General features: G+C 32.0%; 7 protein-coding genes across 17 annotated transcripts in view; 4 read left to right on the forward strand and 3 right to left on the reverse strand.

The window, feature by feature from the left end:
- Window positions 1-28: 28 nt before the first annotated feature.
- On the reverse strand, window positions 29-5168 carry LOC123717906 (retinol dehydrogenase 13-like). The gene is made up of 5 exons (XM_045674163.1): window positions 4934-5168; window positions 4459-4821; window positions 4008-4129; window positions 3064-3281; window positions 29-586 (listed from the first exon to the last, which is right to left on the reverse strand). The coding sequence occupies exons 1-5, from the start codon at window positions 5049-5051 to the stop codon at window positions 454-456; spliced, it is 954 nt and encodes a 317-aa protein (XP_045530119.1). The 5' UTR covers window positions 5052-5168; the 3' UTR covers window positions 29-453.
- A 117-nt stretch (window positions 5169-5285) lies between these two features.
- On the forward strand, window positions 5286-8054 carry LOC123717904 (prostatic acid phosphatase-like). The gene is made up of 6 exons (XM_045674160.1): window positions 5286-5705; window positions 5777-5872; window positions 6135-6374; window positions 6703-7003; window positions 7260-7471; window positions 7752-8054. The coding sequence occupies exons 1-6, from the start codon at window positions 5502-5504 to the stop codon at window positions 7893-7895; spliced, it is 1197 nt and encodes a 398-aa protein (XP_045530116.1). The 5' UTR covers window positions 5286-5501; the 3' UTR covers window positions 7896-8054.
- Window positions 8055-12791: 4737 nt separating this feature from the next.
- LOC123717663 lies at window positions 12792-17733 on the reverse strand. 5 transcript variants are annotated; one of them, XM_045673780.1, is made up of 6 exons: window positions 17676-17697; window positions 16837-16913; window positions 14762-14851; window positions 14336-14690; window positions 13874-14060; window positions 12792-13079 (listed from the first exon to the last, which is right to left on the reverse strand). In XM_045673780.1, the coding sequence occupies exons 4-6, from the start codon at window positions 14683-14685 to the stop codon at window positions 12825-12827; spliced, it is 792 nt and encodes a 263-aa protein (XP_045529736.1). In that variant the 5' UTR covers window positions 14686-14690; window positions 14762-14851; window positions 16837-16913; window positions 17676-17697; the 3' UTR covers window positions 12792-12824. The 5 variants fall into 5 exon arrangements, with proteins under 5 accessions (XP_045529736.1, XP_045529737.1, XP_045529732.1 ...); XM_045673781.1 differs by lacking the exon at window positions 16837-16913 and having other exon boundaries at window positions 17676-17733; XM_045673776.1 differs by lacking the exons at window positions 16837-16913; window positions 17676-17697 and adding an exon at window positions 15092-15163.
- Window positions 15294-17438, forward strand: LOC123717661. Of its 5 annotated transcripts, none has more exons than XM_045673773.1 (6): window positions 15294-15374; window positions 15931-15989; window positions 16054-16186; window positions 16255-16431; window positions 16509-16593; window positions 16771-17438. In XM_045673773.1, the coding sequence occupies exons 2-6, from the start codon at window positions 15931-15933 to the stop codon at window positions 17193-17195; spliced, it is 879 nt and encodes a 292-aa protein (XP_045529729.1). In that variant the 5' UTR covers window positions 15294-15374; the 3' UTR covers window positions 17196-17438. The 5 variants fall into 5 exon arrangements, with proteins under 5 accessions (XP_045529729.1, XP_045529727.1, XP_045529730.1 ...); XM_045673771.1 differs by lacking the exon at window positions 15294-15374 and adding an exon at window positions 15562-15635; XM_045673772.1 differs by lacking the exon at window positions 15294-15374 and adding an exon at window positions 15648-15849.
- An 87-nt stretch (window positions 17734-17820) lies between the features above and the next one.
- Window positions 17821-18835, forward strand: LOC123717665 (N-acetyltransferase 9). The gene is made up of 4 exons (XM_045673783.1): window positions 17821-18073; window positions 18171-18280; window positions 18360-18416; window positions 18489-18835. The coding sequence occupies exons 1-4, from the start codon at window positions 17997-17999 to the stop codon at window positions 18827-18829; spliced, it is 585 nt and encodes a 194-aa protein (XP_045529739.1). The 5' UTR covers window positions 17821-17996; the 3' UTR covers window positions 18830-18835.
- Window positions 18836-19468: 633 nt separating this feature from the next.
- Window positions 19469-20825, forward strand: LOC123717664 (protein canopy homolog 4). The gene has a single exon (XM_045673782.1). The coding sequence runs from the start codon at window positions 19679-19681 to the stop codon at window positions 20324-20326; it is 648 nt and encodes a 215-aa protein (XP_045529738.1). The 5' UTR covers window positions 19469-19678; the 3' UTR covers window positions 20327-20825.
- A 445-nt stretch (window positions 20826-21270) lies between these two features.
- The window catches only part of LOC123717736 (choline-phosphate cytidylyltransferase B-like), a 30494-nt gene continuing 26218 nt past the window's right edge, over window positions 21271-25546 (reverse strand). For 2 of the 3 annotated variants that reach the window (XM_045673878.1, XM_045673879.1), the window contains exons 5-8: window positions 24798-24967; window positions 24370-24578; window positions 22687-22751; window positions 21271-22433 (exon numbers count right to left, since the gene is read on the reverse strand). In XM_045673878.1, the coding sequence (XP_045529834.1) occupies window positions 22321-22433; window positions 22687-22751; window positions 24370-24578; window positions 24798-24967 (557 nt within the window). In that variant the 3' untranslated portion in view covers window positions 21271-22320. Of the gene's footprint in view, window positions 22434-22678; window positions 22752-24369; window positions 24579-24797; window positions 24968-25546 lie in introns of all 3 variants that reach the window. The other variant, XM_045673880.1, reaches the window with a different exon arrangement.

A 25546-nucleotide genomic window follows, 5' to 3' on the forward strand; every position in this document is an offset into this window, starting at 1 on the left:
CATAAACAATATTAATATTTCACCAACACCAAATAACAGATATTATAAATTTTAAATAAAAATTATTTTTAATATTTATTTATTAATATTAATTTCGGACGGCAAGATGTTCATTCATACTTATGTTTTAGTAAGTTAGTTAAATTAGTAAGCTTAAAAACTAATTTATTTAGTCGTTTCCGATAAATATTCCTCAAGTTTCAACTACGACTCCCGTATGTCAAAATAGACAATTGTCTTTGTCATATAGAAGTCTCGCTAAGAGACTTCTATATCCGAGACTTCAGAAACGAGCCATCGTTATGTCAACTCCCGTACGTCAAAATTGTGACGGACGGAGTCATAACTTTCGCTAAGACAAAAGGTTGAGTATTAGAACAGTATATGTATATCTACATATATTAATATTAGGTACTAGAGAAGTCGATGTACACATGTAGACTTTCTTGTCCTTTATTTCGTGTTAACTGAATCAGCTGTAAAAGGATTAAAATTGAGTTTCACCAGCTCAATTGACTTTTCCCACAATTTCTTAGCATATTCATCATTGAGCGCCTTTCGATCGGGCTGTACTACTGCACAGTCGCTGAAAATTTAAAAATTATTAGTACTAATTTCTTCTCTTTCTGTCACAATGCTGTAATAAAGAGCTGTGTCGCCTTACTGGCTTGAGCCTGCGCGTGTCAAACGGGCAGGAGGCTCACCTGATGCTAAGTGATACCGCCGCCCATGAACACTCTCAATGAACACTCGCTCGTATAGTGATGGAAAACTTTATGAGTAAAACGGCCTGCCTTAGACCCAAAAAGACGGCGTCAGTCAGGCACACTGTCCACCTTTTTTGTGATGAAGACTCCAAAACAGTGCAAGCGTGGTTGTTTTTGTTTGGATTACGGAAGTAAGTTCGGAGGTGGTTGTTCTAGATATGTTCAGATATATTTTAAATGAAACTTTGTTTGAAGCTTGGTGTCAACTGGCTTTAATTGTTTAAAACATGAGCTTAGTTAAGATAACATTAGGGGTTGCGACGCTGGATTAACAAAAATCTAACTTGGCTTTTATGGCTTCTTAAATCTAAATGACACTTATGTCATTGGACATTATCGGAAACGAGAATGTTATCATTTTGGCTTCAAGTTTGCGATAACTACTAACATTTGGTTTACGCTTTTAATTGTTAACTAAACTAGGTTACAACATAGCTCGGGTAAAAGTTTATTGCCAGTTATCGTCCATTCTTATAGATTTGTATATTAATGTATATTAAAATTATTATTGGGTAACTGTGTTATTACTGTGCTATATTTTATCGTATTCAATTTACATAATTTAATTTTAAAATTGCGTATCAGCACAAGTTGACAAATATTGATTTTTATTGTATAAAATGTTGTCATAGTAACACATGTTACGTAGTCCATGGAATCTGCATTACGCAATTTATAAGGATTACACGCGTCTCACGTTGGACGCTGCCAGCATTTCTCACTCCGTGAAACCTATTTTTTTTTTTTCAATTCTTGTGCCTATTCAAATTCGGATTGTTTAGTCGTAACATTTATTGTATTTTTTTATTAACTTAGTTTAAAACCTTTGGCTGTCTCCTTCGTAGCATGTATTGTAAAATTTAATTCAATATTAATATATAATATCTTATATATAGCCATTCAGGCACGCTATCAGGGGAGTAGGCCCCTTCTAAGAGGAAAAGAACTAAAAAAGCTTCGTCGCCGAGCCCGGGCGAGAATTACTTCAGAAATATCATTATGATATTTATGGGCGAGTTGCAACTCGCTCGGCGACAGGACCCACGGTACAACTTGTACTATTTATCTTAGTGACATATTTGTCTATGTTATTATTATATAAATACAGTTGTAAATAAGACTTGGCTTAAAGGTTTCGTTACCAGGCCATAAAATTATTTTTAAAAAAAATACAGTTATATTATCCCAGACTATAGCAAATATTTACGGCAATAGATGACGCACTGTGGCATCAGTTTTGCTCTAATCGTTATAACAAATCTGTCAACTTGATGTGGGCGATGACATCGTTTTGACAATTAACATAGTGCAAATTGACACAGAAACCTAGTTAACTTTCTATACACAGAATAAAATTAAGGTTAAACACCTGACACATACGGCAAACACAAATCTACTTAGCAAATTTTTAGGTTTTCACCCAAAAAAGTCAATATATTTAGCAAGATTTAATTTTTATACTTTTGTATAAAAGCTACAAAACCAGTGGCATTACAACCTTTTAGGCCACAGATTTTTGTATTTGTGTCGTGATCATTTCTAATATTTTGATAGGTGATCATCCATCTGTGCCTGACATACGCCTTCGAATTGTTGGTTCTAAGGTATGCCGGTTTCCTTCACCTTACAAAGCAGTGTTAAATGCGCAGATAGACAGGAAGGTCATTACTGCATGGCCGAGATTCGAACCGATAGGGTTAAGTCTCACATGCTGAAACCACTAGGCCAACACTTTACTGTTTAACGGAAAATAATAATATTCTATTAGGTCTTTTAATTTATTATAAATCGTAGTCATCTACTATAAGCTGCTGTTAATGTTTCTTAATCGCAGCCAAAACAATTATTGTAATCGGAACTCAAACCCGGAAATACACAATACGAGAAGAACGTCAAAACCTTTCTTCTGACAGGTCTACGTGTTCGAATTGGCACTTGTTTCTCGTGAGTATGGTTTAAGATACGAAAAGAATTTGCGCTGGCCAAGTGTTCAGTACCTAAACCAAACTAACCTTTTTCAAAGGGCAAACATGACACAATATATGGAAATAATGAACTTCATAGATAATAATGTTTTTTGATTGTTTTGTAATTGGAAGGTTTGCCTTATAAGGGTTGTCAGTTCCTATAGTGGTAGCAATAATGAGGTATTTAGTAAATATTCTAATGTTTGTTACAGATCCACTGCTCTCCCTTTGCCCCTCATAATTTGATTCATTTTTGCTATTATTATTTTTTCTGACATTGGGGTGACCATATTTGTGAACTAAATAAAACTCAAATAAGTAATATTTACCTATAATACAGTCCAGTTTCGTCAGCACATTTTTCATCAAGAGCACAATATATGGTAGTCTGTGCCCCGAGCTCTGGCGTCTTCAAAAATGGCTTCAAAATGAATCCAATAATTCTGCGAGCCCCTCTGAACATTGTCTCGTCTAAATGCCTGCCTAACTCCGTTTTTATCAAACCAGGATGCAGGCTGTATGTATTAACACCCCGTATATTATGTTCCTGAAAGAAAGATAATATGTATCACATAGACTATATACATAGTAAAAGATGCTACTCACAGACTATTACAATCTGAAGACAATAGACAATTATAAGCATCCAATAAATAATAATTACTATTCAAATTAATGTAAGGTCTTTAGGTGTTTTTAATTGGTAGTTACCCACCTAAAAATGACTACAGTATGTTTTTGTGCTTGACTTGGCAGGCATTTAACCTGACCCTGACCTGACCTAACCAAGCAGAAGCAGTTTAGGCCTGTTTCAACTTCCATAACTTTGTTGTGGATTAAATTAGTGGCCTGAAGTTTCCCGGTTCAAATTTTATTCAATTTGAACCAGTAGTTTAAGTTCTTAATTTTGTCACTCACTCACTGATTGACCTATCATAAAAACTCTATGGTAGTTGTAACAGACCTGTTTTATTTACAGGTTGTTTTTGATGGTGATAATAAGGGCAGAAGATATGCCAGTTTTCTCCACCGTACCAGCTAATGTTACTCATAGGAAATAATTCTTTATTCAGTTTTGCCAATAGCTCTCACACTGCTCAAAATATTAACAATACAAAGAATTTAGGCCTTTAAATCTATTTCTACCAACTATAGTAAATTGTAATTCAATTTTAAAATCAATTTTTCAATCTAGGTCTTTCTATTGTTCAATTGCGAGCAAACCTATGCCGTTATGTACTATAAACAATGACAAATTAACTATTATTTTTACCTTCAGTTTAAATGCGAGCTCCCTTGAAAATAAAACATTTGCTAATTTACTTTGTGAATATGCCTCAGCAGCGTTATAATTTCTTTTTGTATAATTCAGATCTTCAAAATCCATATCATATCCTGAAACATTAAATTAACTTATAAAACCATAAATAATATTTAGGGCTTGCATTGTTTATATTTTTTTAGCTGTATGATAAAGTCTAGCCTATAGTAAGTTTGATATGATAGCTATATCTAGATGAAAGAATATAGCATTAATATTGCCTAGTATAAATTTTTGGTTGTTGACACTTTATCTCCACTAGACCCAATGGAAATAGTATAGATTAGGCATCCGTGGTACAACAACCCGACAAGTTAATCACAAGGTGATCAGTGAATGACCCATTGCTCCATTAAAGCAGACATCTAAATGGCTAGTTACTGTATAATATGAATCTATTTACTTATATGTGCTTTAGATGATACTGTAACAATTCGGGCCGGTTGACTGTTAATTATTCTTGGTAGTAACAACATTGTTAATAAAAAATGAGACAAGTGATTTGTTCCAAACTGCATTTCAAAGCCATCCTCAGTTGTTCCCTTTGGACACATCATTATACCAGCATTGTTCACTAATATATTTATTTGTGGTTCGCTTTCAATCACTTTTTGTGAGAAATCTCTCACTGACTGCAGAGAGGAAAGATCACATTGCTGCACAATTAGTTTTCCTGTTTCCTTGAAATCTTTACAGGCTTCTTCAATATCTTTTTTAGCCTCCTCAGCCTTATCAAGGTTTCTGCAAGCCATAATTACCCGAGCCCCTGAAAATTTGAAACATTATACTGGTAAGTCACAAGTATATGCCAGAAGGACACTATTTCTCATTGATAGCAGATAAAGTATTGCATAAAAAACATTGTATATTATACTGACCTCTTTTATAAAAATCTTTAGCTGCTTCTTTACCAATACCAGTATTACACCCTGTTATAATAGCCGTCTTCCCAATTAATTTAACGGTGCTATAACAGCGTCCACTAAAAATAGGCATATTTTAGTTTTTAGATAAATTTAATATAAATATAAATACGAAAAAAAAGGTGTGGAGTAGACGTAAAACTACGTATAATAACTATAAAGTTGAATCTCGGCGCCTAACGGTACTTTGTACTAATTTGACAGCTATCAGCAATAAATATTGAAATAAAGTAAGGTGAAGTAAATATTGACACTTGACAGTTCAAATTTCTAAATAATAATTTTACTATTTGCCTTGAGATTTGTCTTATTCATAAAATAAATAAAAGATATTATTTATACTCAGCAGTTGTTAATTGATTGTTATTATGTAACATTTTTTATTACTCTTGTAGTAATTTCATGACAAATAAAGTTTAACTCTCAGTGATCATGTGCTAAGTACACTTAAGGTTTTTTTTGTAACTTACAAAAAACCTTTTCACATTGTGGATATAATTTCACAATACTGTCTACAATAACAATGGAATACGATAATGATGATACTTGGCGCCGTTCATCATCACCTCAGTTTAAGGAAAAGAAAATATGTAAACCATTACCAAGGAGGTCAACCACTACTGCTGTTATTGTCCTTGGCCTGGCAGTCTTAAGTTGTTTAATGGGTTACTGTGTTCTAAGTGAGACCTTACCCTATGAATCAAAAACCTTGCGACTTGTTATTATCGTAGGTATTTTCTCATTTTTAAAGTGCTGCAACATTTAAATAGAAAAATATATCTTAATTCTTTCTTCTAGTTTTTTCGGCATGGAGCCAGGGCACCAGTTAGTTCATATAAAAGTGATCCCTTTAAAAACTATCAGTGGCCAGATGGCCTAGGAAGCTTGACTAATGTAAGTAAATGACAATTTCTTAATCTCGAAATGTAAAGCATTGCATAATTATATTAATTAGCGATTTTACAATAGGGGTCTTGGCCTATGATTTCATATTTTTCTTTGATTATTTTGATCTGTAATTAAGATGTCACTAAATGGCCTTCTGTGCTTTGTGTAAAAAAAAACATTTATGCACATTGATAGACATATGTTCAGAGCAATAGGCTAACACTTATCTTGTTTACTATATTTTTTGTATATCATTTACAACTTATAGGCAGGTAAACTGCAACTATATGAGCTGGGAAGAAAATACCGAAGTTATTATGCTAATTTCATTCCTGAAGAGTATCAAGAGAAAGATGTTTATATTAGAAGCAGTGACTCTTCCCGTTGTTTAATGAGTGCTTACACCTTCTTAGCAGGATTATATCCTCCTTATGAAAGACAAATCTGGCATCCTGAGATATTATGGCAGCCCATACCTGTACACTCTTTACCTCGAGAACTTGATAATGTAAGTTTGTAAATGTATCTTGTAGCCTTAAAAGGAATAATATTATTAAATTATTTTTTATTTTTGAAAAATAATTATTGTTAAGGTCTAGATTTTTAGGATCACCCATTTATTTATTTACAACAAAGGGAAGCATACCATTTCTTAGTGGATTTTGTTAGTTTTGCTGCTGTTGTGTTGTTGTGCTGTTATGTGATTGATGAGCCCTTGAATTAGTTATTTCATAAATTAGCTTAATAAAAAAAATTACATCTAACAAACTAACCTAGACTAGGTGTTTACCATAGATTATATTAAGATTTATATAAATTTATTTGAACATTTACAGATAGTAGCAGCTACAAAACCGTGTAAGTCCTGGAAGCGAATGTACCAAGAATTGCTAGCTGAAAGAAATGCTGATAGTAAATACACAGAGTTATTTGACTATTTAAGTAAACATACAAATCAAAGTATGCGAAGTATTTTAGATGTAGATTTCTTTTATAGTACATTACAAGCTCAATATGAAGCAGGCTTGAAACTTCCGGAGTGGACTAAAACTGTTTTTCCTACTAAAATGAGACCACCATTTATGTTAAGTTTGGCGTTATTATCATACAATGAATCGTTACAAAGATTACATACTGGTAAGAATTTTTAGCCTTCTATAAGTTATGTGTTTCTACAGCTTCATACAATATATTTTTAACTTAAATTGTATGTTTGATTGTATAAGTTTCATCTTATAATTATTATTACATCATTAAGTATTTAATAGATCAGGAGGCTAATCCGATGTTAATTTATACTGCCGCCCATGGACACTCTTAATGCCAGATGGCTCGCGATTGCGTTGCCTGCATTGTCGTCTTATTTTTTTTTACATAGTACTTGAACTTCCAGGCCCGCTTTTAAATAAAATAAGATCACACCTACAAGAGGCAGTAATGCACACAAACACTGATCGGGCACTATACATATATTCAGGGCATGACGTCAACCTAGTATCATTAATGCGAGCATTGGGTTACACTGAAATGTTAGAGCCAGAGTATGGTGCAAGCATTTTGGTGGAATTGCATGAAGAGGTCGAACAGGACAAATTTTATGTCAAGGTAATTATTAGCCAAATCAATAAAAATAATCTGCAAGTTTGTTATTATTGATAAAGCATCAAAAAACTATAATATGTTATAAAATATCTTCAGAGCTTCTAAATAGCAGTATAATTTTTTCGATCCAATATATCCGGTTATGTCAATTGTCAAAATATTTTCAATAATGTCGCACAGACCTACAAAGATATGAATAAATGACGTAAGCGTCATGTGACTAATGTGAATGAACTACTAAATGGTTGTAATTCTCTTAAAACTAAGTAATGTATTATTTTAGCTCTTCTATCGCAACAATACGAAGATAGAAGTTCCAATGGAACTAAGAGTACCTAATTGTATGGAACCTTGCACTTATGAGAAATTTGTTGAACACCTCGGTACTCTGATACCATTGGATTGGGAAGCGGAGTGTCAAAATTAATTACATCTAAAAATATTCCAGCGAAGGAACACGTTCGTATAATGCATTTTTTACAAAGCATTAAAAGGTGAGCCATAGACAAAACCTTTGCGAGGGGCGTGTCTTTGAATCTATACTTCAATTTAAAGCAATTTTTTTCAATAAATTGTTTTTATGCAATTTTTTTTTTAAACAAATTTGCAGCCACAGATGGAGCTAATATTGTAACATTTCAACAGATTCTAATAATTTTATCAATTGTCTTGCTATGAAGCACTCCAGTTATGTAAATAATATAATAAATTCTCCTTTATACATGTAAAAAAAATACTTGCCAAATAATAGTTTGTCATTATTATCTATGTATATATATATAAATAATCACAATTTTTTTCTATACAATTTAATACATAAGATGGTCACGCCTGTCGCAGTTGTTAAGCTATCTGTGTTGTATCTCAATAGATGTAATTTTAAATTGGCAGCTATGAGTGTTAAACTTGGGGTGTCATGTTAGAAAATGTTAAAATTTGTTCAAAACGTAAAGGAAATCTGGGCGCCAAAAGAGTAAGTGTCCATTGCAATGCGTTTACCTTTGACAAAGTATTAAGTGAGACGTACGTGAATTTGTATGAAAAATTTCGAGATTTTCAGCTAGTCACGTCTGCTAATATAATATTTTAGTTAAATCACTAAAAGTCAAAGTGCTAAACGATTATTTTGGTATAGAAGCCCAAAGGTAAGAAATTACTATTTTAATACATTTAATGCAGTGCATTTATTCTAAATTGATTATAAATTTTGAAATAAAAAAAAAACATTTTGATACATATATTAAAACGTCAAAATAAACTTTTTGCACGACAAATTTATGGATTTTTATTATTTAAAACTTTATTATTAAAATTATTTCGTATTAAATCCAATACGTAACAATTTAAATTAATTAAAAATAAATATACTGTACCCAATATAATGTCTGGTTCTAGAATTTATCATTTAATGAAAGGACAGTTAATCATATTATATATTATTAAATCGTCAATGTTAATGTTATTTCAATTAACTTACGGCCATTTGGTTAATGTTCGGATCAGGGTTGTAAGAATCTAGTTTTTGTTTGAATCATCCCATCTGAACTCTGTATTTATCTGCCCCGCCATAATTCATCATACAAAAGAAGCTTACTTCGGTCTATTTCCACACGGCTGTCTATAATGTTAAAGCCTGATTTATGAAATACCTAATTTATATAAAAACTGTCAAATTATGAAGATATCCGTCTAACGATCGATATGACGGCACAAATAATCTCAACACATTCTAATTTTAATCTGTATTTATTTTTCTATACATTTACAATATCTACAGACATACGTTTGTCTTCCTCACATATATTATAAATTGTTACTATTAATGAATTTTTGAAATCAAGATTTTATTTTTATAATTACATGATTCTAAAAATAATTTATACTATATTTAGATAGACTTTTTGTATCTTTAAATGATTGAATGAAATTTGAATCTCGCTATAACCGAATTATTTAATTTTTGATATAAATATACTTATCCACAGATACGTACATTCATGATGAAGATTCGATACTTATGCCAATGTCTGATTCCGTACGACATATGAAAGTTACACATTTTCCGCGAAGTCTCGTCTCTGAATATAAAACAGGAAATAGTATTTGATTGGTATAAAATATTTTTTTAATCACGGCCTTGAACTCAGCTCAATTGTGTCGGTATTTAGGGTCTAGGCGTCTTGATTTTACCTCTTTTATCCGAAGAACATAACTCTCTCTTATTGCGTTACGTTTTTCTATTAATTTACACGTTTTGTATAAAATAACATGGAAATTTCGTACCGATCTTTCGATACCCGGTATTTCTACAACTTAAGATTTAATTTCCGATAATTAACATGAATTAAGGATGATTACAGATACTATTATTACATATTGATCTATGATGAATATGACGCATTTTAAACTCTTAACTTCTAAACTACTCTGAGTACGACTATACGTTTGATAACTTATTCACTGTTGAATCTCTTCTAAAAATCTAAATAATATGTTTGCAAGATTTATAAGACGTCTTGCCAATAAATATATTCTCCATACGGTACCATCTCTATTGGTGGATAATAAAAACCTCTGATTCAATAAATTTCGGTCTAAGTTATTACAATGAAAACGTAAGAATACCAAAATAAGGCGTTCTTCAATATCGCTGATGTCACTTGTAATTAGGTAGTACGAAATTTTCATATTTGTAGTAGCCCTGATGTAAGTGTTCGTTTTAAGGCCGTGTTAATATTATATTAAACACTATTAAAATTTAAATTATCTAAGAATAGTAATATATTATTAGATGTATATGATGTGCCATTAATATATAATGTTGTTATGATAGACGCAAGTGAATATTACAGATTACTTACTTAGTAATTTATCTGTGGCGCTATAACTATGCAGTGCTGCCAAGTTACCCACCAAATTTAGAAGGAATCATGATATCCGGACGAGAGGGTTTTAGGAGGTACATTTATTTTGGGCGATATTTTATGTATAGGGATGCATCGATACGATACCGATACCAACGCTTATATGAATTATTGAATTAAAATTAAGAGTAATAACTGTTAATAATTAAAATTGGTAAGATTTTTGTAATTCTGTATTTTATTTAATTTGGTATTGAAAAAAATACTACGCGCGATAGCAGTTAAAAGTCAACTAAAGGGTCTAGCGAAATGGAATATTCGGGGCCAAAGTGGGTGAGGGTGACCACAAACTGAATAAAACGCGGGAATTTCCAATAGTCCGTGCCTCGATTGAAACAAACTAGATCATACAAGATTCGCGTTTACATTACGTTTTTAAAGCGCGAAATATGAAAAGGCAATTAAAATATCGCCGATGCCACTATATCGGCAAACGCAAAGTATCGATAATATATCGGGATCGGTATCGGATGCATCTCTAATTATGTATCATAAAAAAGTTAAAAAAAAACCATAAACCATCAACTGAGTCTCTTTTCTAAATATGAGGGCTATAAGCTATTCAGCTGCTGCTCCTGAACGTATGATGACTCGCTATTTTTTAATGAAAAATTGAGCGCTTGTAACGTATTTAAAACTACTAATCGTTTTGTTTGATTCTTGCTACGAGTTGCTCATAACGGGAATAAAAATAAACATTGTTTTTTAAACCTCACAAATATTGAAAAATCCAGCTTAGTAATTCAATGAGAATTAATGACTACTAACAGATAAATTACGCAGTTCAATAGTAAAGGACAAAGTAAAAGTTTTGAAGTACTTGCCTTTCTTTTCTACAAAGCATAATCACAATTTGTCAAAAAGAGACAAAAGAACTTAAAATTAGTGTTATGATGTAGAATTAATAAATGTCTTTTCAATGTGACAGTGACTGTTGTGTTCGACAGTTGTCAATGTCAAAAATTTTCACGTTTAATGAGCTTTAAAATTGGCTAAATATTATTAAGTTGTATTATTGTTTACCTGTCATTTAGTATGTATGTCGGAAAATATTCTATCGTTGTTGTATTAAATGGAATTGATAATTTATTTGTTTTATTGTATCACCTTTCATAGACGGCAGATATATTTTTGCAACCGTTTCATTAATAATTATTTTAAAGGCAGTGTGCGTTTCCTGTCTATAGTAAAATATATGTCAAATAATTAATTACTAATACTTATGAAACTCTCTTCTCTCTACGCTCGTGGTATAAGTCCGATAATAGGTCATCGCTACGCTTATAAAACTAAGAAAACCTGTGCGAGCAAAATAAACAGCCTTGGCTCGTACAGGCCAATTGCCTATTCCTTTCGCGACCTCATGGGGTCGTTGTAAGTCGGTAAGGTTGGGGGGGAGAGGGTGTTGTAATAAGAAAACAAGTTAATTTGTAAAATATTTTAAACAAATGTACACAATTACTCTTAACACTGGACGGCACAATTTAAAGCTTGTACGTACTATAAGCCTCAATTAGTTATTGAATGTTTAGCTGTTTTTAATTACTAGAAATGTTAAGGTATTTTTTTATATTATGCTCTATTGAGCATAATATAATAGCTATTGCTAAATCAGAATTATAGCACGTTATTGAAGGAGCTTAGATTATAAATAGATGTCATATTTTTTAAATAAATAATACAGTAATACAAATAGCGGTGCATTAAAACACTTAATTGTCATGCACAAAGAACTACAAAACATACCAAAAAGGCACGAAGTTTTTTTACAAAACTTGTATTTGTAAAATATTTCAAAAAATATGTGCTTATTCTAAAAGGTGGTTTCTTCGTTGATATTGAATGTACTTGGAATGTACGCAATTACAAAAATTACATTTCAGTCTCTTGTCTTTTATTGTATACTTATTCTGATATCATAATTTCTAATCGAAAGTTCGCAATTGTATTAAAAAATCATCTCACAATATGAAGAGAAAAGTCGACCACAGGCAATCAAATTGATTGTTCCGATATGGCGTATTACAGTTAATTAAAAAACCCAAAGTGATGTTGCGATCTATATTCATAGACTAACTAGAGTAAAAAAAGCGCGCGTCAATTCAATAGTGAATATAGTTCTATTCTTTATAGTTTAGTTATATTCTTATTGTTTGGCTTAAAGGTCTCGTTACCAGGCCTAAAATTATTTAAAAAAAAAAACTTATTGGTGTTCAATTTGTGACATATGTAAACTACTAAAAACTATGAGATATCAAATGTAAACAAAAAACAACCAATGTTTTAAGAACTAAATGGCAATTGGCAGTATTATGATTAGTGTAATTAGAATTAAGATGTGTTGCGTTACAATATCTATGGCTTGTAATAATATATATAAATAGTTTTTTTTAAATAATAACATATCGACAAGATTACGAAAAATTTCTTTCTTAATTTCCACAACAGGTTAAAACACCACGTTCCTTATACGCCCTGATAGCAGTATAAATGGAAATCGACACCCATAAAGTAACCCCAAGCCATGAAGCTATCAATGCTATTTGTAAAGATATACCAGTGTTTATGTAATCACCTCGGCGACTATTTGGAGCATCCTTTTGTATATAGTCCATAAAGTCAAAAATTGCTTGACAAGCGAGTCTGAAATGTATCACGGTTGCTTGATCACCAGATGCACGAACCTCCTGAAATTTCAATTATAAAAGCTCAATTTGACAAAATGGCAGATTAATATTTTTATATTATACTTAAAATTACCAAAGTCAAAGTCTGATTTAATATAATGAATCCAATTGTGTTCGAATAAAAAAATTTGTGTGTGTGTCAGCTACGACGCACGATTGGAGTTTACTCCTTATGAACGATAATTATGATATATATCGAATAGAAAAAAAGGGTAAAGTGAACGCATCTGCTAAAATGATAAGAGAAACAAACATATATCTGTAATTATTCCGATTATTTATATTACTTCAATAAAGCGTATTATATAAAGTATGTTACAAAACAATATAAATAATAATAATAACAATAATAATTGTGTTCAATTTATACAAATCCAATTTTAGAGAGAGAATGAGATGGAATCATTATTTTACACGTTCAATCCTACAGATATATATGTTTGTCTCTTTCTATGTAACGCCTCAACTTTTCGTGTTATACTTGATTTTACTCCTCATAAAATTTCCGTATCGGGCCTTATAACTCAAATCGTTTCTTAAGCAGTAAACTCCAATAAAAACGTTTGGGTTTGGATATTTGTGTAGCAATAAAAACTTTATATTATTAAATTGGGAATTAAATGGGGACGTTAGTTGTATGTTGAATCACAATTTATATAGAGCAATATTAATTTGGCCACACTACATATGGACAAGGCAAGCCAACCTAAGGCAAGTTATTTCCATGTTTTAGTGAGTTTAACAAAGTGATGCTACAATGAGTTTTCAGTTTTTAGAATTATAATTTCCATTACCCTAACAAGGTATCCTCTGTATTGTTGACATGTCTTATAGAAGCCGTCAGTCATAATGGCTGCATGAATTAGATTGTACAATGCAAATACAGCGGCAACACTTGATGTAGGTATCCAGCAATATATTACACCATCAACACTCTGTGACACTCTAGTACGAGCTGTTACAACAATTGTTTCACCTTCTCTGTAAAACAAATTTATAAATAATGTAGAACAATGGCCACATAAAAATGTTTTGATACCTAAAACAACTCAATAGGGCAGATCTATATATATATTTCATTATGTATATTTTAAGAGAAGTAATTTAATTTTCCATTGCAATTCAATTATTATTTCACTGGAAACTATTAACTTCGCCCATATTAAAGATATATACAAGTAATCCACATTTTATAGTGTCAATAATAATCATGAATAATAATAAATAATAATAATAAATAGTTTGAAATTACTTACATTTCTTCCATAGCAGTAGACTTGTCTCCTTCATAGAGGCCAACATTATTAATACAAACTCTATACATGTGAAAAAATGCCATCACCAGGGCATACACTAATATGGGCAATGGAGCAAAAATTGCATATAAACAATAAGAGTTGTGACCGCCAGTGAAGTATTGTGATGAGCTTGCTCCAAAGAAAATACAACCACAATTATTGTATTCTAACCAACTCCCAGGACACACATCTAGTGTAGCTCTCCAGTGGTTGTAAGGGATGGCTGTGCATATCACTGACACGGCTAATACTAAAGCCAAAAGCCCATAGCACCAGCAGAGCCGCCTTTCAGTTTGATATTGATTCATTGTGGCTGAAAAGAAATTATAACGTTATGTTTACGTTTTGCCATTATGTAAAATAATATAGATTGCCTACAATTACCTTTTAGACTATTTTCATAATTTGCTTTATTGTATTGACCTCATTTCCTGGTATAAGTCGCTCTACGTTATCGTAACATTAATCTGTTATCTGTAAAAGATATAAAGTCAAAAACATTTGCAAGTTATAATCAGTAGTTCTCAAAATTTGTTATAAGGCATTTTCTTTGTTTATTTTTACGCAAGGCCTAAATTTGCATTAATGTTTATTGCCAACCTACACTGTAAAATTATATCCCTTAAAATTCAGTTTCAAATTAGAAAAGTTTTTAAAAGATTAATGTCATAAATAACTTGAAACCGTAAATACGTAGCTATTATATATACGTACATTAAATACGGCGCACATCTAGTCACAGACTAGAAAACTAGTAGACTAATTGATTAAGTTTGTGAATTCGTGTGACCTCCAAACTATCTCTATTAACGTAATTTTAAGTTCGACAGATAGTCATCTTAAGTATACCAAACTTATAGAAACACCTGTATCGATACTTTAATTCTACGGCTGCAAAATCTATCGGTGACGTATGTTCTGAAACGTTAAAGTTATTCCTGCCGGAAAGGATATATGCAGCTTCTAGACTTAGGCCAGTCAGTCATAAGAAGTACAAGTAAGTAGCAACAACGTGGATAACGTTGAATAAACTAGAAAACTAGTCGATTCTAATAAATATATTATTTCACTGATAATATAGTATACATTATCTATGAATCTTGTCATTGTCATGGTGCGAGGTTGCGTTCTATTCATGATGCTAGGTTGTTCGTATTTCGTTTAGACGCAAGATCGAGAGTCGAACGTCGGGCAAGTCTGACGTAAAGACAGTAAACGAATACTGCTGACGTCTGGCGAAAACGAAGTCGATATCACGGTTAGAGTAGTATATTCTTTGGTCGATACAGTTACGAGGCGCATCTAGAATTATAAATTAGCTCTTAAATAATATAAATGTAATCCGATATTAGACACTTCGGTTAAAAATAATCTAAAAATGAAAGTCTTGCACTTAAATAAGCAACTTAAGTTTCTCGTTCTCGTTTTTTAAGCTTTTCTATTTCTACAGGCGGCCATTTTGATTTTGCATTGTTAGAATAGTTTATAACTTTCCACATCTCGTGTAGTTTTCTGGAGTTTATCTATTAATATAAAATATATTTTTTTTTAAGATGTCTAGTTTAAGAACGAGTTATACCCAGTTTTCGATTATGGTAGAGTTCATGGAAAAGTAAGTTAAAATTTATAATGTACAGTTTTAAAAATTCTTTATACTAATAATATATTACTTATAGAAACGGGGATTTATCGAAGTGTCAAAATTCACCAAGTGGTCGACTGTGGACAATGAAAAAGTGGCAAGAATTAACTGATATGCTCAATAGTCAAGGAACTCGTGAAGCTCGTAGTGAAGAAAAATGGCGAAAGGTAAGTTTCTTTTAGGTCTTTCGTTTATGGTTGTATAAACTTTTGTAATTTTTTTTACTTGGTTTAAGGTCTGGAGTGACTTTAAAAATAATACTAAAAGAAAATTAGCTAAAATAACTCACTCTTTGCAAGGCAGGGGTGGTAGACCGACCACAAGCAAATGTCTTACGGATTTAGAGCAAAGAGCTCTTGCAATTACTGGTATCTTAACAACTATTGGATCCGCAAATGAAAGCTTTGGCAGTGTAAGTAAAAAGTTGTTTCCAATTACATGGAACTGCATTATATTTTCCCTTATATGATAAATTCAATAATGTTTCAGGCGGATTGCACAATAGAAGTGGAAGAAAAGAATATTAATCCTACTTTTGAGAATTTAATACTAATTCCAACTACAACAGCCCTCGGTAAGTTGAGGAATATGTATTTTGTTATAAGGGTAATAATTATATATTATCATATTTTGTACATTGCTTTTTAAGTACATAAAATAAACAAATGTTTTACTTGCTTTAGCCTTAATCTAACTTTTACTTAATTTGTTTCTAAGGAAAATTGTTCTATATTCTAATCAATTTTTGTAGTTACAGATAGTGCAGATTGGAATAATTCTGAGTCCAGTAAAGATAAAGATGAAGAATCAATACTACCAATGTCCACCATGTCACCTCTAAGAATTAAATCTTCGCCAAAGTCATCATCTCCTCCTGACTCTCCTCAACCATACCTTCAACAAAAAAGAAAGATGGATGACAGAGATGATGATGATGAAGATGATTATTTAGCAAGACGTGAACCTTCACCAAGGGAGGAAACCAGAGAGAGAGATAGGATGTATGTTGAGTTAGAGAAAGAGAAGTTGTATGCAGAGTTGGAAAAAGAAAGAATTCGTCAGAGGGATGTTGAGCTTCGACAACGTGATACTGCATTACAATTGCAAGCTCAGTGGTTGGAGTTAGCAAGATCAGGATTGAATATTTTAGATAAATATTTGAATGACAAAAAATAAATGTGGGAGAATTAATGGTTTGAAACAAATGTGAAATAAAATGTCTGGGAAGTGACATTAAAACGCTGTGCCTTTTATGATAAAGAGTGATATTAACAACAGCCACCACCTTTGAAAGTGCTAGCAGCTTTGTTATAGACATACATCATGTGTCGAGTCTTCCACACATTGAAAAGAGATTTTTGGTTTTTCTGCATAGATGTATGAAGAAAATATTAAATTGGACTAATTTATTTTTGTAAAATATAAGGATTTAATTCACAATCCTAAAATAAACTGGGTTTAAATATTTAAAAAAATCGTTTGGAAAACATACCTCGAGATTCTACTTGTATTTACGCATCAATAGAATACATTAAATTTAGAAACCCAAATGTTAATCACAGTTTCCCTTAACGAATCTTCGCTAACCAAACGTTATAGCTATACGAAATCACTGATTTGTGTAGTAGAAAGTATGAATCTACTTGTAATCTGTACCTTCCAACAGTGCCAATAAATTTTCCTCTCGTAAGTTTATTTACAGTTAGTAATTATTCATAGGACTAAGCCCTAAGGAGCCCTAGTTGTTACTTTATTAGAGTTACCGCAATAAGAAAATAAATACATTAATAATTCGATGTAGGGTAAGGTTACATGTCTTTTGACAGTTTGGATTTTGACGGTCATTGATAGTTTTAGTCTTTAGACATTGTTATTTGTTGCTGAGTGCTGACAGCTGTGGACAAGCAAGTCGTTTTATTTTCATTATTCTGATTCGAAGCAATTGAAGTCTATTTCCAAAGAAATATCCTGTCAATAATGAAAATTAATAGTAAAACTAAAATTGTTAGTCAAAACATTATTTTAGTACCATATACTAAGAAACATGTACCAAAGTACGTTTTACTCTTCTCATACAAATACGTTAAAGAGTTAGTGTATTAACTTTATTCCTAATATGACAAAGTTTCTAATGTGAAACCACATTTAAAGGTATCACGAATGGATGAAATCTGAGGAATTACAATTATTAACTGCATCTGAACCACTTACATTAGAACAAGAATATGATATGCAAAACTTATGGCAAGAAGATAAAGACAGTTTGTATATATCAACATTAATGAATATGTTGAAGCACCGTTACCTCCAAGAGTCATAATTAATGTACTTCTTTTTCAGAATGCACTTTTATAATACTTGATAAGCAAAAATATGAAGTGGACAATAATGAGATAGGTATGATTGCGGTAGTATATTTTATTCATTCTCAATTTTGTTGAATAATATATAATATTGTTGTTTCTTTAGATGCCATGATAGGCGATACAAATATTTTTGTCAAGGATCTTGCTCTAGGAGAAATTGAAATAATGATTGCAGAAGAAACTGCTAGAGGTAAAAAGTTTGGCTGGGAAGCTGTTATACTGATGTTAATATATGGCATTGATTTTATTGAATTAAAAAAATATGAAGCAAAAATTTCATGGTCAAATGAGAGAAGTATAAATATGTTTACTAAACTAGGATTTAAAGAGGAGTCTCGAAGTACCATATTTAATGAAATTACTTTTGCTAAATCTGTTACAAATGAATGGTGTGTATCACTAAAAGATAATTTTGAGTATGAAATAAAGAATTATGTTGATTAAGACTTATTTCTGCATTTGTTGATGTACTTTGTAATATTATATATATGATAGATTCTATGAAAAAGGATTCTGTTGCATGCCTATAATATCAAGACTCGAGGAAGTAATAGGAAATCAGTCCAACAACTTGGGGCATTGTGTACCTGAGCTAATTTATTAAGGCTTAATTTTATATTAGTAGCCAAATATTGGTAATCGGTTCTGTGGTTAGAATTTAACCTTTTAAATAATGCTCTAAATAACTTTACTAGGCTATAATATTGGGCAGCAATATTGGCAGAATGTGTATTCAAATAATTTGGATTTTATACTTTGTTTAATAAAATATAATACTGACTAGATCAGAGTGCAGTTTTTAACAATTGAGTTTTAATTTTTACATAGATTTGATCAGCACATACCTAAAACAATTTTTATTTTTTTCTTGGAATCAAAGCCAGGACTTTCGATTCAGGCAGTATAACCACCCTAAAGGCATGAAGGTTGCATTTCAGATTTAGGGTTCCGATTTATTGTAACTAATAATGAGTTACAGATAATAATGATCTGTATTTTGTAGCTATTCCCAATACAAGTCTGATAGAGCTGACAGATAGACAATTGTCATTTTCGTACAAATTAAGTTTTTGACTTTCTACAATCTACATACACTACTGCTAAGTGCTAAGGCATCTTGATTAAACCCTTTGTATGTTAGATATATCACTTATATCAGGATTTTACTGTTATTTTGTTTCTGAAAGACGAAAGTCTATCTCTAATTCATCTTGATTGTGAGTTTTCAATCTTATAATATAATAGAGATTAGATAATTTAAACTAATGACTTAAAATTATTTGAACACTTACAATGATGGTTCTTAAATATTTTACCTGTTTTCTATTTATATTAAATGTGATGGGCAGCCATGACGTTGAAGTAAAATCCGAAGAAGACTTAGGGGTCAAGTACGCTAATAGATGCGAAGTGTGCAAAATATTAGCAACAGAATTGCAAAGCCGGCTAGAAGAAACCGGCAAAGTGCACGACGTAATTGAAATTGGATATTCTCTAGATGACGTTAAGCCAAAGAAGAGGACGAAGTATGAAAAGTCTGAACTTCGACTCATTGAGTCATTGGATGGTGTTTGTGAAAAAATCCTCGACTATAATATTCATAAGGAGCGAGGTGATAGTACGAGATTTGCTAAAGGTATGAGTCAAACTTTTAAAACTTTACATGGCCTTGTTGATAAAGGTGTTAAAGTTGATTTGGGAATACCTTTAGAGTTATGGGACAAACCCTCAGCAGAAATAACTCACATGAAAACTCAATGTGAAAGCCTTTTAGAAGAGAATGAGGAAGTCATTGAAGACTGGTATTGGAAGCTACAAGGGAATGTTGATTTAAAAATCCACTTGTGTACAAAACATGCATTGAGAAACACAGATGATTCCTGTTTGTTTGAAGAGCTTAAACAAAAAGGTGACAGTGCTAAAGCCAAGACAGAATTGTGATTACTATTTTTAAGGATTTATTTATCACCAATTACAGCTAGAACTGCTAGGAAAAAGCATTTATTATTTTTTTAATTAGTGTGTACTTTACTTTTTTATGCATTAATAATGTGATTATGTAATTTGATGATTTATAAAGCTTTCTGTTTGAAAGGAAATCTTTTCTTGCATGAAATTATTTTATAAAATAACTTAAGATTTAACTTGTATTATTATCTAACATCTATAGAAACTGGTTTATTAATTTACTATAGATTGTGTATATACTGTATTCCCTGGTATAATGTGCTATAGTGTGGATATTGCATTCTCTTAAAACCATATCTTTTTAAACTATTAAAATGAATTTAATTTTATAGCAACACAATTGAAACTGGTGCAAATGTACACAAAACTAATCATGGAAATGACAAATCATTATCTCTTCTAAACCTCCATATTATAGGGGTGAACTTTAAAAGTACAACTTTATACCAAAATATTAAAAATATACTTTGTATGGAAAATGGTTTTATTTAACCTTGTACTCTCTATTATAAACCAAGAATTTAGATGATTTTTTTAAAAATATCTAGTGTTTTGGAAGAAACTGTAAATAAACAATATATCTCTTTTGCAAAATAAATTATTTTAAACTACATGAGCCTAATGCAAGTTAATAAAATATTTGTTTGAAGTACGTGTTGTTTAAAATGATAATTTGGATATGAAATGAATCTACCGGAAATATTATTCATGCCGTACGAGTTACAACAATCCTTATCAGTAACATAGCTTATTATTTATAATTTATTCTTTAATAACACTTATATATAGATCAACTTCATTTTTCAATATTTAAGTTGCATACTTTATTTTTTTACATACAGACGTAAAGTATAGTTATTCTCCAAGTATTATGGCTTAACCAAGACACATGTCGATTTAAAAGTAAAAAACAAACATTAATAAGCACCTCTTTATTTAATTTTTAAAAGAGTACTCTATACAAATAATCTATATCTTTTGGTCACCTAGAGACCTAGGTGTTTTACACGAGGTTGTGTGATAATTTATAAATAATAAAACTAATAGGATAAATCATTCATACGCACTAGGTTACAGAAAACATACAGAAGACATAAATAACTTAATTCATTCAAAAGAAATGCTCGCTATATCAATCTTTCGATGTTTACGGACGTATTATGTATAGCAATACTTCGTCATTTTTGTTTTTACCCAACTTTATAAAAATTAAAACACAAATATAAAAATTATTGTAAGTTTTATCAGAAAAGCAACATTTAAACGTCACCATATCTTACTGACATAACTGTATATTATACAGCTCGGTGCAGATGGACTATTATACTAGGAGACTGTTTCATTCCTCAGATTTAACTGTCGACACATTATTTACTGTATAAATTGTTGCTCCTATTTTGAGCCTATTCTAATACATACATTATATAGCTATTACAGAACATAGTATTTATAAAAGTTATCTTTAATGGAATAAAATATTTTTACCAAAATGATAACTGACCGAAAAATGAATATAAAAAAACAATAAGATACATAAGGTGTGTAACAATGTGAAGGAGAATGTTATGAAATTATTATTTTTTCCTTAAAATGTGAGAAAAAAGGTTTTATCAGCAATCATATACATGTCAACGAAAACCGTATAGACCAGATTTGACTGATTATTAATGAAAACAAATTTTTGATATCTGAGGAATGAATCTCTAAAAATCAAACTAACACTTGTGTTAACTAGTCAGTTTGTATGCGTAAAAGAAAATATGCATACAAATACATAATATTGATTTGAAATATTTGTACAATGTTCACATTTGACATAAAATTTTGTCGATAGACCTGCCCATCCACAAGTGAGGGCACGATCGGTTCAAAGCCAATTTGAAGTTACAGCATCTTCTATTTCCTTAAGGAATATACAAAATTGTCAAATGTCTCAGCCTGGCGTAAAGTAAAGCACGAAGGTGGTCCTAGGTGAGGTAGGGACTCGGGTCCTGGTAGTCGTCGTCGTCGGAGCAGTCGTCGGTCAGCTGTCGCTGTGCCGCCTCTTCCGGTTCACCACCGCCGTCAGAGCTCGATGCATCTGAGGTTCATCAATATATTATATTTATGTAATAATATTGAAATATTATTTTGTGAATTACTATGTTCAAAGCCTGTGCTTAAGTATAACTAGTTAGATTATACTCAGACCATACCTACTTCTAACTATATACAACGCTGTCTACTATGAATAATGGTAGGTACAAAATACTAACTGTGCCGATAGCTATTGTACTATATCTATATGTATTCGTGTCAAAGCAATCTAAAAAGTGCACTAGTTACCCAGTTACCTGCATGCGGGTCCCAAAGGTTATCACAACGCCTCGCCTTCGTCGGTGGAGGTGATTCTGAACTCCTGTTGAAACAGTTTTCATTAAACTCAAACTCAAAATAACTTTATTCCTACGTCTACAGAAAAGATTTGAAATTGATGTTGAATTTATATTTACTGCCAGTTCGAACATGATAAGAGGAAAAGACAAATGAAGTAAAATTGTGACACGATGGTACCCTAGGAAAGCCAAAAGGAGTAGAGGAACACCACAAAAAAGATGGGAAGATGGATGTCTAGTCTGTCACTAGTCTACCACTAGGCAGGAGTGATGTGGAAAAGAGTGGCCCAAGAAAGATGAATGGAAAAGGTTGGAGGGTCTTGCGGACTGGCAAACTGCCAAAGATCTGCAGAAATCAAGCAATATCCAAATATTAGAATGTTTTTTTTTCAACCTTCTAATATCTAGTTTAATACGATGACCTATGTTTATGTGTATCGATGTGATTAAAAGGCTATATTATTATTATTATAACAGTTCGAAATTCACAGGTGTAGAGTAACTGTAAAGTTCCTTAATAATTTATTGTAAGGACAAGTCGGATCTGACTTCTGCACCTGGCCCGAGTGGATTGTTGAGTCTAGGACATGTTTCCATTCATCTTAACCAGTTTTACACAGCCATTTGAATAGAAGACCTTAGGTTTGAGAGTGACACTTAGATACAGGGCCAACACTGATCTTTTAAATAGTATTTTTAATAACCGAGCAGTGTTGTGGCTTTACAGTGATCATCCCTGAGGTCGAGATCCGTGTACCAATGGACTTTCTAAGTGTGCATTAAACATTCACTCAAATGGAAAACATTGTGAGGAAACCGCTTGCCTTAGACCCAAAATTCGGCATGTGTCAGGCGCAGGAGGCTGATTGATCACAAAAATGTGTACGCGTACTAGTGTACACACGTAAGAAGTGAAAGTTCTTTAAGACCTTATTTTTTTCAAAAAAATGATCAAGTATATGCAACTTTACAGAAATTGGTTAAATAAAGTAAAATTAGATAAAGTTTAACAAAAGGCTTTTATTATCATAGACATGAATACAAATATTGCAATTATTTCATTTAACCTTATTACTTCTAAAATTATTACAGAATTTCATTAATTGTAATAGAATTATTACTATCATTGTAATAGAATAGTTATTATATATTTTTGTTATTAATGGCTTCAGATCTCTTCGAATTAACCGTGGTAAGGACAAGAAAAAGATGGCGCGTAACGGAAAAAACGTAACAAAAAATGTGACGCGTAACCGAAAATGTGACGGTAATTTTTTACAGCACCGAAAAAAGAAGTTTAACTTCAAATAACAGATACAGAAATCTGAGGCCCAGACCTAAAAAAGGTTGTAGCGGCATGGATTTATGTTATTTTGAATAACCAACAACTCTACAATACTTTGTAACGGCCTCAGGTATTCAATAATCTTTTATGGTCTACTAAGTCAGCTTTTCTTAATTTTTGACGGTAGCCTGAGTTCGAAAGCCCTATTTCAGGGTAGACCGTCTTCTTAGCTTCTTCTTAGACTAAGATGCCTCTAGAGATCTGGTCACTTATATAGATATAGGTTTTAATTATGAATACTTTTGTTATATGATTTTGTTTATATTTTCAAAATTGTCCTCCAAAGATGTGTATACCTGTTCTCATGTGGATCTCCATTCTCGGAGGCCTGCGGCGAAGGCGGCTGACTCAAGGCCTGCATCAGCCGACCCTTGGACTCGTTCCAAATGCTGGAGAGTCTGCCATCGGGGCCGAAGAGAAGCAGAAATGCGTCGATCAACTCTCGGGACTTCTCTTCCCATTTGCTGAGGATGTCTACCCTCTTTTCGCCAATATTTGTTATGACCTGAAAGAGATACATTTTCAAAGCCCATTAACAAACGATTGATTGACTTTATGTTAATTACTAGTTATTGTAATCAATAAGAGTTATAGACAATAGAAGAAAGAGACAAAACCTTGTTATTAATTATAAATAAGTCAGTGTACTAGTCATCCGTCTCTTTCCAACACAGTTTAATACAATGAGACAGAAAGAGACATAAGAGTGCTCAGTGACGCTCACCTTCTTCCCCCGATCTTTGAGCTCGTCCATCTTGTTCTGAAGCCGGAATTTCTTCTCATTAAGGAAGGAGACGTTCAGCTCCTTGGCCGAGTAGCCTCGGGCCAGATTTCGTCTCACGTACATGTCATAGTCGCGGACGATACGGGCCACAATATCCGACGTGGACACGCCTGTCGATGGAAAACAATATCATGTAGATGATAACATGAAACATGTCTAAGAAATGGGGTAAGAAAGTATTGTCATTGTGTTGACGCGTCGACAAACGTCAAGTCAAGACGAGAAAGCCCAAGACTGACAAGGATTGGGTTAGAAGACATTCTTTACAAGTAAGCATTGTCGTTTTGAATAATCTGTGATCGTTTTGTGTCACGTGACATCCTTAGTTATGAAGTCCTTATTTTTAATAATGAATATTTTGTAAATCTAATGATTACTGTCGTAACGCCACTTTATTTTTCATAAAATGGTTGAGAGGTTTTATTTAGAACATACAAAAATATGTATCCGATTCACATTGAAGTCGACAAAACGCTGACAGAATTTAAGTTGGTATTAATAAGGTATATGTATCAAACTAGTTATTAAACTCCATGTAACGTTGCTCGATTTACGACTGACTCTAAGGCGTCGAAATCAATTGGATTTGGTTAGGTTAGCTTCTCTTCCATACAATGATTCACTCTACATAGCATTACAATCACTCTCAATAACGACAAAATTTTGTTGCTACCAAGAGTGAAAACTGC

This window comes from Pieris brassicae, chromosome 13 (assembly GCF_905147105.1).
Source record: "Pieris brassicae chromosome 13, ilPieBrab1.1, whole genome shotgun sequence".
Lineage (NCBI taxonomy): Eukaryota > Metazoa > Arthropoda > Insecta > Lepidoptera > Pieridae > Pieris > Pieris brassicae.

Bases quoted from the DNA above. Each gene is read 5' to 3' on its own strand.
- LOC123717906 (XM_045674163.1), bottom strand. From the start codon at position 5,051: ATGCCTATTTTTAGTGGACGCTGTTATAGCACCGTTAAATTAATTGGG. The intron at 4,822-4,933 runs GTCAGTATAATA...TCAAATTTTCAG, and splicing joins TAAAGATTTTTATAAAAGAG to GGGCTCGGGTAATTATGGCT. The intron at 3,282-4,007 runs GTAAAAATAATA...TCTTTCTTTCAG, and splicing joins AGCTCGCATTTAAACTGAAG to GAACATAATATACGGGGTGT.
- LOC123717904 (XM_045674160.1), top strand. From the start codon at position 5,502: ATGGAATACGATAATGATGATACTTGGCGCCGTTCATCATCACCTCAG. The intron at 5,706-5,776 runs GTAGGTATTTTC...TCTTTCTTCTAG, and splicing joins CCTTGCGACTTGTTATTATC to TTTTTTCGGCATGGAGCCAG. The intron at 6,375-6,702 runs GTAAGTTTGTAA...GAACATTTACAG, and splicing joins TACCTCGAGAACTTGATAAT to ATAGTAGCAGCTACAAAACC.
- LOC123717663 (XM_045673781.1), bottom strand. From the start codon at position 14,685: ATGAATCAATATCAAACTGAAAGGCGGCTCTGCTGGTGCTATGGGCTT. The intron at 14,061-14,335 runs GTAAGTAATTTC...TTTGTTTTACAG, and splicing joins TCTACTGCTATGGAAGAAAT to AGAAGGTGAAACAATTGTTG. The intron at 13,080-13,873 runs GTAATGGAAATT...TTGAAATTTCAG, and splicing joins ACAGAGGATACCTTGTTAGG to GAGGTTCGTGCATCTGGTGA.
- LOC123717661 (XM_045673773.1), top strand. From the start codon at position 15,931: ATGTCTAGTTTAAGAACGAGTTATACCCAGTTTTCGATTATGGTAGAG. The intron at 15,990-16,053 runs GTAAGTTAAAAT...TATTACTTATAG, and splicing joins ATGGTAGAGTTCATGGAAAA to AAACGGGGATTTATCGAAGT. The intron at 16,594-16,770 runs GTAAGTTGAGGA...CAATTTTTGTAG, and splicing joins TCCAACTACAACAGCCCTCG to TTACAGATAGTGCAGATTGG.
- LOC123717665 (XM_045673783.1), top strand. From the start codon at position 17,997: ATGAAAATTAATAGTAAAACTAAAATTGTTAGTCAAAACATTATTTTA. The intron at 18,074-18,170 runs GTACGTTTTACT...CCACATTTAAAG, and splicing joins ACTAAGAAACATGTACCAAA to GTATCACGAATGGATGAAAT. The intron at 18,281-18,359 runs GTTTGTATATAT...CTTCTTTTTCAG, and splicing joins ATGGCAAGAAGATAAAGACA to AATGCACTTTTATAATACTT.
- LOC123717664 (XM_045673782.1), top strand. From the start codon at position 19,679: ATGATGGTTCTTAAATATTTTACCTGTTTTCTATTTATATTAAATGTG.